Source organism: Dipodomys merriami, unplaced genomic scaffold, assembly GCF_024711535.1.
Source record: "Dipodomys merriami isolate MVZ:Mamm:240054 unplaced genomic scaffold, mDipMer1.0.p SCAF_17, whole genome shotgun sequence".
In the NCBI taxonomy this organism is placed as follows: domain Eukaryota; kingdom Metazoa; phylum Chordata; class Mammalia; order Rodentia; family Heteromyidae; genus Dipodomys; species Dipodomys merriami.
Genome location: NW_027203048.1, coordinates 7,297,825 through 7,312,501, shown reverse-complemented (window position 1 = coordinate 7,312,501; position 14,677 = coordinate 7,297,825). Strand labels below are relative to the sequence as shown.

The window sequence follows — 14,677 nt, the reverse complement described above, 5'->3', positions numbered from 1 at the left end:
GGAGCACACCAGGTGCTTTGCTTGACCTGGGGGAATAGGCTGGGCTCAGTCCTTCAAAGCCTATCATCACTTCTGATGCCTTCTACCATTTCTGTTCCCCAGTCCTCCCTCTGTTTTTCCCTCTCTCCCTTCCCTTCTGTTTGTTTGCTTTGAAATTTTGCTTTGAGAATTTTTTTTTTTTTTGTCGGTCATGAGGCTTGAACTCTGGGCCTGGGCGCTGTCCCTCAGCTCTTTAGCTCAAGGCGAGCGCTCTACCACTTGAGCTACAGCGCCACTTCCGGTTTTCTGGTGGTTTATTGGAGATAGGAGTCTCACAGTCTTTCCTGCCAGGGCTGGCTTTGAACCGCGATCCTCAGATCTCAGCCTCCTGAGTAGCTAGGATTACAGGCGTGAGCCACCAGCGCCCGGCTTGCTTTGAGAATTTTATTTATAGTATTAACTATGACTTAAATCATTGTGACTTTATCAACTCACTTAATTTTATATTGAGTTTAAGTTCAAGTCTTAATTCTTAATTCCCCCCCCCTCTTTACCTGTGTGCTGGTCCTGGGGCTTTAAACATAGGGCCTGAATGCTCTCCCTGAGCTTTTGTGCTTGAGGCTAGCACTCTGTCACTTGTGGTACAGCTCTGTTTTTAGCTTTTTGGTGGTTAATTGGAATGAGTCTCACTTCTGCCTGAGCTGGCTTTGAACTTCCCTCCTCAGATCTCAGCCTCCTGAGTCTTTAGGGTTACAGGCCGGAGCCACCATTGACCAGCCTCATCTCTTTTCTTTTACCACTGCTCTCCCTGTGTTATGTACGTAGTAGGTTATCAATAAATGTTTATAAGTGAAATTATTTGTTCTCTTAGTCTGAGATTTATTTCCTACTTGTGGATTATAATTATTTTGACACAGATTGCTAAATAAGCAAGGGTAGATTGCATCATCTCTTTGAAATATCTTTGTTATGAAACTGGTAACGCCTTCCCTGAGAGAGTTAGGTTATAATTAGTAAAATGCTTTGAAGATGAAAAAGTTAAGGTAGAACATTATGAATCCTGTTAAAGGTAAATTGTTAGTATCAGGTTTGTAGATAGAAGCTTTCCCAAAGCTTGAAGTTAATTAAATGATGCTGAAGTAATTATTTTGTAGCTATTTACATCTTGTTTATTTGTATGACCTCATCTTGAAGGAGCCTTTATAATGATATTTATACTGAGTCTTAGAGGGGATTGAAACCCTCACATGAGAAGTAAATACATAGGATCATATGCCTTATATTGCCTCATATATGCCTCATATTATTTTTGAGCTGTGCTATTTGCCTGAGGTCCTCTAACGTTTATGTGTTAAGTATCATTTGGAGGCATTATTAAAAATCTCCCCCTTCCAGAGAGTCTAGTTCAACAGGTTATAGTTCTGTAATGACTAAGATAAGTGATTTCTGTTTTTGTATGTAAGAAAAGCTGTCTATTCTGTTTAACTGGGTTGCTTAAAAGTTCATGCTGGGGGCTGGGAAGGTGGCTCAGTGGTAGAATGCTTGCCTTGCATACATGAGGCCCTGGGTTCGATTCCTCAGCACCACATAGCAGAAAAAGCTGGAAGTGGAGCTGTGGCTCAAGTGGTAGAGCGCTAGCCTTTAGAAAAGCTGAGGAACAGTGCCCAGACCCAGAGTTCAAGCCCCTCTACCAGACCATAAATAAATAAATAAATAAATAAATAAAAAGAGGAACTGCTTTGGGATAAGGAAGGGTTTTTGCATTGTAAACTTTTATCTGGTGGAATGAAGACACACCTCACATTGTTCTGGAAATTACAGGGTATGGATGTGTTTTGAGATTGCTTGTGAACTGTTATTCTTATTTTAAAGTCACCTTATGTAAATAAATCTTACCCTGTGTTCAGACTAGCCTGTCATGAGTAGACTGTGAACCTGAGCTCAGCCAATCTGAGCAGGAGGGGCAGGGCCTTCTTTTTTTAGGTGTTAAAGAGGGAGCAGCCTCTGTTTTGTGCTGGTTTGCTAGATTTTTAGCTGATGGCACACCCTTCTGAAGAAGTAGTGTTTTGCCCTGATGAGGCATTATGGAGCCTGTTGTGCTTAGGTGGTTACTGGAGAAAATATTTCTAGTAAGTAGTATGTAGGTAATAGTTTAACAGTGGAACTGAAAAAAGGCAGTAGAATATGACAATGGCTAATAAACAGACAAGCACACTTATTGATATTAAAAAAATACATACTCAAATTATTTCAAAATGCTGGATTTCAAATATGATGTACTTTTTGGTGTTTGTTTCCATAGTAAATGTACTTGTTTCCAGTTTGTGTTTGGGAAACTCAGTACCTAAGATGGTTCGTGAATAAAGAGCTTAGAGCCCAGCACTGGTGGCTCATACCTGTAATCCTAGCTACTCAGGAGGCTGAGATCTGAGGATCACAGTTCAAAGCCAGCTTGGGCAGGAAAGTCTGTGAGACTCTTATATCCAATTAACCACCAGAAAACTGGTAGTGACACTGTGGCTCAAGTGGTAGAGCCACTTGAACTGAAGAGCTCAGACAGAACCCAGGCCCAGAGTTCAAGCCCCACGACCAACCAAAAAAATAAAATAAAAGAGCTTAGTCAAATAAGTCAAATAAAAATTGTGAAACAATTATGTATAAAAGTTGCTGGTAGGGCTGGGAAGGTGGCTCAGTGGTAGAGTGTTTGCCTTGCACGCATGAGGCCCTGGGTTCGATTCCTCAGCACCACATAAGCAAAAAGAAAAAAGCCGGAAGTGGCGCTGTGGCTCAAGTGGTAAAGCACTAGCCTTGAGCTGAAGAGCTGAGGGACAGCGCCCAGGCCCAGAGTTCAGGCCCCACGACCGGACCCAAAAAAAAAAAAAAAAAAAGTTGCTGGTAGTAGAACATACTAATTTAGGTTAGATTTTTCAGGAAGATTTTATGGAAGAAATGGGTCTCAATGAAAGAGTGATTGATTTGATTGGAAGGATTAATTCTGACATCTATCTGAATAGGTAGTTTATAGGTGTTAGTTTCTATATCCACAACTTATTAGGACAAATGATATGTCTTCCCCAGCAATTACTTTTTGATTATGTTACATAATAATGCTTTTGTTCTGTTATTGAAATAGTGTTAAGGATTGAACCCTGGAACTGGGCATGCCACTGAGCTTCCTCTCACCTTATATAATAATGCTTTTCACACTGTAATGCACACATGTCACCTGGGGATCTTGTTAAAATGGCTTCTGGTCTAATAAGTCTGGGAGTGGAGCCTGAGATTCTACATTTTTTATGTGTTCCCATATGGATATTGCTTATGCTTGGTTTCAAAATACTGACCTTCACTAAAAGGAAGTAGCTAACTGTTGGGCCATGAAAGGGAAGTAGAAGATAACCTAGAGAATTGTGCCAGAAAATAAGAAACCACTTAAAATGATGGCACAAGGCTGGTACTGGTGGCCCACAACTGTAGTCCTAGCTTCTCAGAAGGCTGAGATCTGAGGATCACGGTTCAAAGCCATCTAGGGCAGGAAAGTCCATGAGACTCTTATCTCCAATAAACTATCAGAAAACTGGAAGTGGTACTTGTTAGGTTTTTAAAAAGAGGTAGCTGAGTAAGAACAGCATCAGCATGCACGTGGTATTCAGGTAAGGGGTAGGTTTATTCAGTAGACCTGCTGGGACCAGGCAAGGTTGGCACTCCACGTGGCTGGGAAAGGCCTGGGAATGAGCCTGGGAATGAGAGAGAGCTGGGAAGAGAGGAAAGAGAGACGAAAGAGCTAGAAAAGAGCAGAGAGCAGAGAGAGCAGAAAGGAACAGAGAGAGAGAGAGCTAGAATAGAACAGAGAGCCTACTAGAATAGAACAGAGAGAGAGAGAGCCTGGGCCTGTGCTAGGCCTTATCTAGGGTAGGAGGGTGGGGGAGGGTGTGTCCAGGTAAAGGGAAGTGGGATCTGGTGGGAGAAAGGTGTGGCCACATCAGGTTAAGATGTGACCTCAGCGGATGCAGATGTGACCTCTTCCAGGTGTCCCAGTTGCCTAGGTAACACAGGTACTGGGTGGAGACTTTGCTGCGAGGAGGGTGGAGTCTGCTAGCCATCCAGGAGTGGACCTTACAGTACTGTGGCTCAAGTGGTAGAGCACTGAGCCTTGAGCTGAAGAAGAGCTGAGGAATAGCATTCAGGCCCAGAGTTCAAGCCCCATGACCCCCCCCCCCCCAAGATGGCACATGGCAACCTGTAAAGGAATCATTTTGCCTTTTTTTTTTTTTTTTTGGGTCCGGTCATGGGGCCTGAACTCTGGGCCTGGGCGCTGTCCCTCAGCTCTTCAGCTCAAGGCTAGCACTCTACCACTTGAGCCACAGCACCACTTCCGTTTTTTTTCTTATGTGGTGCTGAGAAATCGAACCCAGGGCCTCGAGCATGCAAGGCAAGTGCTCTACCACTGAGCCACCTTCCCAGCCCCTAAAGGAATCATTTTGAAGGGGCTTTAATTTGAGCAACTTCATAAATGAAGGATTACAGCTCATAGCAGAAAGTAACAATTGATATAAATGAGTAAGTGAAGGGGGAAAAGGAAAGCTCTTCCAGTAGAGTGTTAGGTGAAAATGGAGGATGTAGGAATTAGTCACTGTCATAGGGAGATTAAGGTGGAGATTTGGCTAAGGACCCAAGTATCAGAATGTTATTATTATAAATTATCTTAATGTTACCTAATCAGATACAAAGGGAAAAGTAGCTATTTTACACTGGAGAAACCTGGCACACCAACTTGACCGCATGATCATGGTTAATACCTTCAGTGGTCTGAAGGTTGAGTAATATACATAGAATCATTTCCACATAGTCCTTTCAAAGTATATAGCCTAAATGTGAGGAATATCAGATGCAGATTGAAGTAGTGTCTTAGACAATGAAAGTGTTGTACTCTTGTAGTCAAGGGCATGAAAGAAAAAGACTTGAAGCAATGTTCCAAATTGAAGGAGACAGAAGTGATAACAGGGCTGGGAAGTTGGCTCAGTGGTAGAGTGCTTGCCTTGCATGCATGAGGCCCTGGGTTTGATTCTTCAGCACCATATAAGCAAAAGAAAAAAAGCTGGAAGTGGTGCTGTGGTTCAAGTGGTAGAGCGCTAGCCTTGAGCTGAAGAGCTGAGGGACAGTGCCCAGGCCCAGAGTTCAGGCCCCACAACTGGATCCCCCCACCCCCCAAAAAAAAGTGATAACAGAAGTGATAACTATATGTAATATATTATTCCTGGATATGATCTCAGACCTGAAGAGAAACATTATTGAGAAACTTGGTAAAATTTGAAAGTGTTTGTGGACTGGCTCATCTTATACCTGATTGGGAATATTGGGTAGTAGTTCTATAAAGTGTCCTTAATCTGGAAGGCATAAGTTGGACTATTTAGGCATCATGTCACAGACTGTACATCTGTATGTATATATCCTCAACTATATCTTTTCTTGAAAATTAATATAAGAAACTAAGTACACTTAAAATTTGTTACAGTTATTATTTTGTGTTATTAGAGGTTGAATCTAGGGACTGTTAATCCAAGTACTCAATCACATGGGCCATTCCCCCAACTTCTAAGTAGTTTGTTTGGTTATACTTTTCATTTTTGTTGATAAGATCTGGTTTTGTAGCCTGGGTTGAACTTGAACTTGAAATTCTCCTGTCTGAGCTTCCTGAGTGTTGAGGTTGCAGGGGTGTATCGCCATGCTTTGTCTTCTCTGTTTATAATTTTAACCTTTCTAATTTCTCTCTATATAGATAACTACTTTTTTTTTTTTTTTTTTGGTCAGTTGTGGGTCTTGAATTCTGGGCTTAGGTGCTATCCCTGAGCTCTTCAGCTCAAGGCAAGTGCTCTGCCGCTTAACCCAAAACACCACTTCCAGTTTTCTGATGGTTAATTGGAGGTAAGAATCTCATGGATGTTCCTGTGCTGGCTTTGAATCTCGATCCTCAGATCTCAGCCTCCTGAGTAGCTAGGATTACAGGCGTGAGCCACTTGCGCCCAGTGATAACTACATTTTGATACATATGTATTATGACTTAGTAAATATTTGTTGATTAAAAAATACTGTTTTTAGCTTAATCCTGGTAACTCAGGAGGCTTAGATATGAGGATCACAGTTCAAAGCTAGCCTGAGCAGGAAAGTCTGTGAGACTCTTATCTCCAATAAACTACTCAGAAAAAGCTTGAAGTGGCATTATAGCTCAAGTTGTAGAGTGCTAGTGTTGAGCACAAAGAAGCTCAGGTACGGTACAGAGGCCCTGAGCCCCAGGAACAACAACAACAACAATAACAAAAAACAATTTTGGTTTTCCGAGAGTATTAGTTTGTTTTCATTAAAATAATAAATATGATTTAATGTTGTCTTTCAGAAAGATGAAATTGATGGTAGTTTAAGTGATAGCCAAGTATCTCCTCCAGCGAAACGCACTTTGAAACAACCAGAATCAGTTTGCAAAGACAAATCAAAATCTCGAAGTACTGGTCAGCGAGAGGAATGGAACATAACAAGTGGTCAGACCAGGTGAGAAAGGAGAATTCATGGGTTGTTTTTTATATATTGTTTGGTGTGATTCAGGACTGATATTAACGCTAATAGTTTTACCTTCTAAAACATGTTCCATATAAATCTAATTTACAGTAAAAATGTACTTTATTTGTATATATTTTTGTCTGTAATTTTGTTTTTCCTAAATATGCTGTAAAATATATTTGTTTTATAATGATATATAGAACCTAATGGAAACTATAGTGTATAATAGAATAGAAAATGAATTTATTACACATATATGTAGTAAGTCATAGAAACTGCTATTACTCTAGGAATAAGGATGACTCTTGATTGCACATTTGTAGTTGTAGATCTAAAATTTTAAATGAGACATGGGTTAGATCTGTCTGCTCAATTGGAAAATAAAAATCTCCCGTGATCATTATTGGATATTGTACTTGAGCTGATACACTAAATTATAACAAATTTTTATTCAATTTTAAAGCAATTTTGTTACCTGTTACATTGGTTTCAACTTAATTTTTTTTTTTTTTTTGGTCGGTCATGGGGCTTGAACTCTGGGCCTGGGCACTGTCCCTCAGCTCTTCAGCTCAAGGCGAGTGCTCTACCACTTGAACTACAGCGCAACTTCTGGTTTTCTGGTGGTTTATTGGAGATAGGAGCCTCACAGTCTTTCCTGCCCGGGCTAGCTTTGAACCGCTATCCTCAGATCTCAGCCTCCTGAGTAGCTAGGATTATAGGAGTGAGTCACCAGTGGCTGGCTCAACTTAATGTTTTTGTGTCAGGTTTAGTGTGCTTACAATTTAGTTTTATCCACTATTGAAAGTAAATGACAATAATTTCATTTAAAAAGAACAACCTTAGGCTTATATGAACTTCAACAGATTATATATTTTATTAACCCCTAAAAAGTTGTAATTGTAGCCAGGCTCCGGTGGCTCACACTGGTAATCCTAGCTCCTCAGGAGGCTGAGATCTGAGGATCCAGGTTCAAAGCTTGGTGCCCGTGGCTCATGCCTGTAATCCTAGCTACTCAGGAGGCTGGGATTTGAGGGTTGCAGTTCAAAGCCAGCCTGGGCAGAAAAATCCACGAGACTCTTATTTCCAATTAAACACCAGAAAACAGGAAATGTGGCTATGGCTCAAGTGTTAGAGCAATTGCCTTGACTGAGCTGAAGAGCCGTTTCCTAACACTCAAGACCTATGACTGACCACAAAAAAAATTGTAATTATTATAGTATGTTCCATAGGTCCCCCCCCCCGCTCCCCCCCCATTGCCTGGGAAGTAAGTAGAAACACACATAAAATCATAGCCTGTTAACTTTTTCCTTGTTCTCACACACAGTCATTTATGAGATAACACAGGCATTATAAACTATACAGTATTACTTCAAATGAGTATTGACAGCCAGGGATAGTGACACATGCCTGCAGTTACACCTACTCTGGAGCCAGCCCAAGAGTATAAGACCAATTTACCCTATCACCTCCAAATAAAATAAGAGAGGTGAAAGTATGCTCTGTGTGTGTGTCTGTGCATGTGTGCGCACGCACACGTGTGTGTGTGTGTGTGTGTGTGCACGCACGCGCGCGTGTAATACTGGGCTTGAACTTAGGGCTCTGAGTTCTTCCTAGCTTTTTCTACTTAGGATTTGTACTCTACTACTTGAGCCACACCTCCACTTCTGGCTTTTAGGTTATTTTGTAGATAAGAGTCTCTCAGATTTGTCTGTCTGGGCTGGCTTCAAACCATGATTTTCAGCTCTTGAGTAGCTAAATTATAGGTGTGAACCACTAGTGCCTGGCTTCTTTGTTTTATTTTTGGTGCTGGTCATGGGGTTTGAACTCAGGGTTTGGGCACTATCCCTGAGTGTATTTTTCTCAAGGCTAGTGCTCTGCCACAGCTTCCCTTCTTTCTTTTTTTCCTTCCTTCCTTCCTTCCTTCCTTCCTTCCTTCCTTCCTTCCTTCCTTCCTTCCTTCCTTCCCTTTCTTTCTTTCTTTCTTTCTTTCTTTCTTTCTTTCTTTCTTTCTTTCTTTCTTTCTTTCTTTCTTTCTTTCTTTCTTTCTTTCTTTCTTTCTTTCTTTCTTTCTTTCTTTCTTTCTTTCTTTCTTTGTAGTTTAGTGGAGATAAGAGTGTCACAGACTTTGCTGTCCTAGATGACTTTGAACTCTTGATCCTTAGCTGTTAAGCCTCCTGAGTAGTTAGTATTATATGCATGAGCCACCAGGACCTGGCTTCCCCCCCCCCCCCCCTTCTAGTTCTGGGGCTTGAACTCAGGGCCTGGACACTGCCCCTGCTGAACTTTCTTTCTTTCTTCTTTTTTTTTTGGGGTCCGGTCGTGGGGCCTGAACTCTGGGCTTGGGCACTGTCCCTCAGCTCTTCAGCTCAAGGCTAGCGCTCTACCACTTGAGCCACAGCGCCACTTCCGGCTTTTTTCTTTTTGCTTATGTGGTGCTGAGGAATCGAACCCAGGGCCTCATGCATGCAAGGCAAGCACTCTACCACTGAGCCACCTTCCCAACCCTGAGCTTTCTTTTGCTCAAGGCTAGCACTCTCCCACTTGAGCCACAGTGCTACTTCTGGCTTTTTCTGTTTATGTGGTATTGAGGAATTGAAACCAGGTTCTTCATGCATGCTAGGCAAGCACTCTACCACTAAGCCACATTCCAGCCCTCCCTTGTTTTTTAATGTTTGAAATAATTATTTTACAAAGCTGTCTTAGTTTTTATTGACTGACTTCATTATGTAATTTACTTTTTGTCATTTAAAAATGAGCAATGAAATGTTTTGAAGCAATTATTAAATGATATTGATAGTTACTTTTTCTTCCTATGATTTATTGTTTGAATTTGTTATGGTTTGAAATTTATTTTTTCACTCCTACTTACTGTCTCATTTAAGTTTATGCTACATGTTACAGTTAAGCCTTTTTAATTAGGATTTTAATTTGTACAGGGATAATAAAGTAAATTCTGTTTATAATTTGTTATAAAAAGCTTTTCTTGAAATAATGAAATGACTCCTACCTAGTATTATTTTTTTTGATATGTTCCTAATTATAGAGTAAAAGATTGAAATACAATTCTATCAGTATAGTATTAATGTTTGTATAAATAAATTTTGATAATGTTTTCTTATTAAATATAATTACATTCCAGGTTAACTTCTCAGCCTGGTGCTGCATTACCAAATGGACATAGTAGCTTATGTGAGTATTTTGTTAATGAACTGGATGATACTGAAATTCTTATAATAGATTAGGCATTAATTACATTGGGCACAAATTGAGATTTATTATTGTTTCAATAATAATTATTACTAATTTTTATGGTACTTGGGATGGTAGTTGTGGTATCCCACATTTGAGGCAACCACTCTACCTCTGAGCCACATCCCTTAGTTCTTAGATTGATTTGATAGTATGCTTAGCACATAATTGGAATCATTGGATTTCAGTCATAGCAAAAATGAACAGATTTGTTACATTTTTAGAAATCAGTATAATTGAAATTCTTAATATAAAATGGCTACTTTTAAAGTACTTTAAGAGGTTTTGTTTAATTTTGTAGTTGTTAAGTTTTTGATTTTTTTTTTTCTTTCTAAAGTCTGTAACTTTGAAATATCTCTTTTCTTGTAGCCCTTCGAAGCCATCCCCTTCGAGGTGAAAAGAAGGGAGATGGGGACCTTTCTTGTATAAATGGTGACATGGAAGTCAGAAAAAGTTGTCGTTCCAGGAAAAATAGATTTGAAAGTGTGAACCAGAGTTTGTTATTTGATCAACTAGTAAATAGGTATGAATTTTTAGTTTCATTTAATTATTCTATTTTTTTTTTAAAGAATTTTTTTGTTGGGACAAGATCTTGCTGTGTAGACCCATGAGACCCATGCTGGCCTGGACCTGGTGACATCCCCTCCCCCTTCCCGATTTATCGGTGTGCAGTGTGCATAGTTACAGCTAGATAAGGCAATTTCACTTTTTTTTTTTTTTTTTTTTTGGTTACAGGGCTTGAACTTGGGGCCTGGGTGCTGTATTTGAGCCTTTTTGTGCTCAAGGCTAGCATTCTAGCCACAGCACCACTTCCATTTGTTTTGTTTTGGTTTGAGTTGTTAATTGAAGATAAAAGTCTCACAGGGACTTTTCTGCCAGGACTGTCTTTGAATCCTCAGATCTCAGCCTGAGTAGCTAGGATTGTAGGCATGAGACACTGGCACCGGCTTAATTTCACTTTTAAGAAGACACATTTGAAGAAAAAAAAAAAGAAACACATTTGAACACTGACTTGACAATAAATATAATTCTTTTAAAACTTAGTTTGAGTTTCCCGTTTGGCAGTAATTGTTAGATTTTTAGTCAGATCAGTAGAGTTAATATAATTTGTATAGATAAGTTTTCTTTTAAGCTCGTGGATAATATAAAATAATTTTATTCAAGCTTCATAATCCTTTGGTATTTGCTCATTTAACATTGTGTTTTGGACAGTTTTTAAGCAGCGTTACGTTCCATTATTGACATATAATGCTCAGTCAAGATTTTAAATTGAATGTGTTTTAAGCCATGGATATGTAGGATTGAGTTACTTAGCTTTTTTTTTTTTTTTTGTAAATTCTCAGATAATATATTTTCTTTTTTATTTTTTTCTGTTGGTTGTGGGGCCTAAACTCTGGGCCTAGGCGCTGTCCCTCAGCTCTTTAGCTCAAGGCTAGCACTCTACCTCCTGAGCCACTGTGTCACTTCAGACTTTGTGTTTATACGGTGCTGTGGAATTGAACCCAGGGCTTCATGCATGCAAGGGAAGCACTCTACCACTGAGCCACTTTCAGATAATATATTTTCTTACCTTTTTTTTTTTTTCCTGTGATAACAGAATGCCAAAGACTGGATAAAGACTTGGTAAATGTTTCATTTCTAAAATTATCTGTCCAGCTGACCTTATTGGCTTTATTATTATTATAATTATTGCCAGTCCTGGTCCTTGAACTCAGAGCCTGGGCTGAACCTCTGTATGCTCAAGGTTAGAGCTCTACCACTTGAGCCACAGTGCCACTTCTGGCCTTTTCTGTTTTAACTGTATCATCCCACTATTGCCTTTTTTTTTTGTTTTTTGGTTGGAGTGGGACTTGATCTATAGGCGTGGGTGCTGAACTTGAGCTCTTAAGCTCAAGGCCAGTGCTCTACCACATGAACCACAGTGCCACTTTGGTTTTTTCTGGTGGTTAATTGGAAATAAGAATCTCATGGACTTTTCTGCCCGGGCTGGCTTTGAATGGCCATCCTCAGATCTCACTCTCCTGAGTAGCTAGGATTACAGGCATGAGCCACTGGTACCTGGCTAAGTCTTGGTTTTTAAATATGATTTTAGCACTGCTGAAGCTGTATTACAAGAAATGGACAACATTAACATCAGACGGAATCGTCGATCAGGGGAAGTAGAACGGCTTAGAATGTGGACAGATACAGAATTTGTGAGTACTTTAGCTATGACAACTTTTGTAAGTTTTAAAAGAATTTGAGTTTGAAACAATTTAAAAGAAGAAGGTGCAGTAGTTGGATTTTTAAAATTAATAGTTGTTTCTTCATTTCCAACTTAGTTTAAGATTTTAATGTCTGCCTGCCCAGCCCTGCCCTGCCCTCCCCTCCCCTCCCCTCCCCTTCTCTCTCTTTCAAATTCTTTCTCTCTTTCTTCCTTTTTTCCTTTACACACACATTGGGGCTTTTCAGGACTTTGTATGCAAGTTGGGCAAGTACTCTATTGAGTTGCATCTTCCAACTTTTCTTTCATGAATTCTCTTCTTGCTACAACTTTCCCTGACAGACCATCTAAATTTTTGCCTGATAAATAATCTTTAAGGGGCCTGGGAAGGTGGCTCAGTGGTAGAGTGCTTGCCTTGCATGCATGAGGCCCTGGGTTCGATTCCTCAACACCACATAAGCAAAAAGAAAAAAAGCCGGAATTGGCGCTGTGGCTCAAGTGGTAGAGCGCTAGCCTTGAGCTGAAGAGCTGAGGGACAGCGCCCAGGCCCAGAGTTCAGGCCCCACGACCAGACCAAAAAAAAAAAAAAAAATTAAAAATCTTTACAATTCTGTCACTCCCTCCCCCCCCCCCCCCCCCCCCCCCAGTCCTGGGGCTTGAACTCAGGGCCTAGGCACTGTCTCTGAGCTGCTTTTTCAAAGGCAGCATTGTAACACTTGAGCTACAGCACCACTTCTGTTTTTTTGTTTATGTGGTACTGAGGAATTGAACCCAAGGCTTCATGTGTGCTAGGCAAGCACTCTACCACCAAGCCACATTCCCAGTTCCTCTGTAATTCTTTTGATTTGAATCTTTGTATGTGTGCCAGTCTTCCATTCTTCGAATTCTAGGGTATTTTGTACTTTAGTTTATTATGGCTTGTGCTCTGCTAGCTTTGTTGATTAGTACCACTTGAGACACATTTTCAGCCTGGCTTTTTGTTAGTTAATTTGGAGTTGGAGTCTTCTGGACTTTTTTGCCAGGGCTAGCCTTGAAACATAATCCTCTGGATCTCTGCCTCCTTAGTGGCTATGATTACAGGCATGAACCACCGGTGCCTGACATGTTTTATTTTATTTGACAATAACCTGACTTATTCCTTCCTAGTAGGCTATACTTTGTTTCAAAGAAAATATATTGATGACACATGGTTTTAATATTTTATGAGTTTTATTATTATTATTATTTTTTGGTTGGTTGTGGGGCCTGAATTCTGGCCTGGGCACTGTCCCTTAGCTCTTCAACTCAAGGCTAGAGTTCTACCTCTTGAGCCATAGAGCCACTTCTGGCCTTTTCTGTTTATGTGGTGCTGAGGAATTGAACCCAGGGCCTCATGCATGCAAGGCAAGCACTCTACCACTAAGCTACCTTCCCAGCCCCTTCTTTTATTCTTTACATTTATTGAGTAGAAAGCTCCATTATCAGGAATATGTGCCTTTCAAATAGGTAGTCAATAAATTTTATTGAGTACATGTTGCTTAGTGAAAATTGCATATGGCACAAAATAAATGCCATGTTAATATTTGACAAGTTTTCTTTGTTTAAAAAGGAAAACATGGATATGTATTCAAGAGTAAAAAGGAGAAGAAAGTCACTAAGAAGAAATAGTTATGGGATACAGAATCATCATGAGGTTTCTACTGAGGGTGAAGAAGAAGGTTTGTAAAATATATTTGAAGTAAATACTATAAAGTTCAGATGGGAGACTAAAAATGTATATTTTATATATATATATAATACATGCATATAATGTATGTAATATATAATATTACTGAGCAGGTGATTTTTTTTTTTTCAGTTCTGGAGCTTGAACTTGGCATCTGGGCATTGTCTCTGAGCTCTATTGTTCAATGTAAGAGCTCTACCATTTTGAGCCATAGTGCCACTTCTGGTTTTCTGATGGTTAATAGGAGAAAAGGGTCTTACAGACTTTCCTGTCCAGTCTGGCTTTGAACTTTGATTCTCAGATCTCAGCCTCCTGAATAGCTAGGATTACAGGTTTTGATACACTAGTGCCTGGGTATTTTTTTTATTTTTGCCAGTCATAGGGCTTGGACTTTGGGCCTGGGTGCTGTTCATGAGCTTTTTTGCTCAAGGCTAGCACTCTACCACTTGAGCCACAGCTCCATTTCTGGGGTTTTGGTGGTTAAGATAAGAGTCTTTCCTACCTGGGAAGTCTTTGAACTGTAATCCTCAGATCTAAGCATCCTGAGTAGCTAGGATTACAAACATGAACTACCAGCATCTGGCCAGGTTTTTATTTTTGTTTTTTATGTTAGTGTTGTGTAATTCTACATAATCTAAATTCATTTGACATCTGAATTTTAATTTTCTTTATTTGCAAAACTGCTTAATTGCACATTATATATCATTATACACTATAATCTATTAGCCATTGGTATATCTTAAGTGATCTACTATTAAATGGCTTTGCTATGGGCTTATTTGCTTGTTAAATAAGGCCTCTTTTTGTATTTAGGCATCTTGTAATTAGAAGGTTGTTTTGCTACCCATAGTCTCTATGACTGATTATTTAGATTTTAAATTTAGAGATTGAAAAGAAAAACTATGAATGTTAGAGAAAGTAGGATTTTTACTGGATTAAATGTTAATACTCAGTTCTAGAGTGGGACTGGTCCTTGTGGATTAAAA

At 39.7% G+C, this 14,677-nt stretch overlaps 1 protein-coding gene across 2 annotated transcripts in view; it reads left to right on the top strand.

Annotated features, from left to right (window-relative positions):
• Positions 1-14,677, top strand: part of Atad2b (ATPase family AAA domain containing 2B) — a 134,446-nt gene that overhangs the window by 8,125 nt on the left and 111,644 nt on the right. For both annotated transcript variants that reach the window (XM_070025082.1, XM_070025081.1), the window contains exons 2-6: positions 6,374-6,525; positions 9,674-9,723; positions 10,153-10,306; positions 11,876-11,978; positions 13,575-13,683. In XM_070025082.1, the coding sequence (XP_069881183.1) occupies positions 6,374-6,525; positions 9,674-9,723; positions 10,153-10,306; positions 11,876-11,978; positions 13,575-13,683 (568 nt within the window). The remainder of the gene's footprint in view (positions 1-6,373; positions 6,526-9,673; positions 9,724-10,152; positions 10,307-11,875; positions 11,979-13,574; positions 13,684-14,677) is intronic.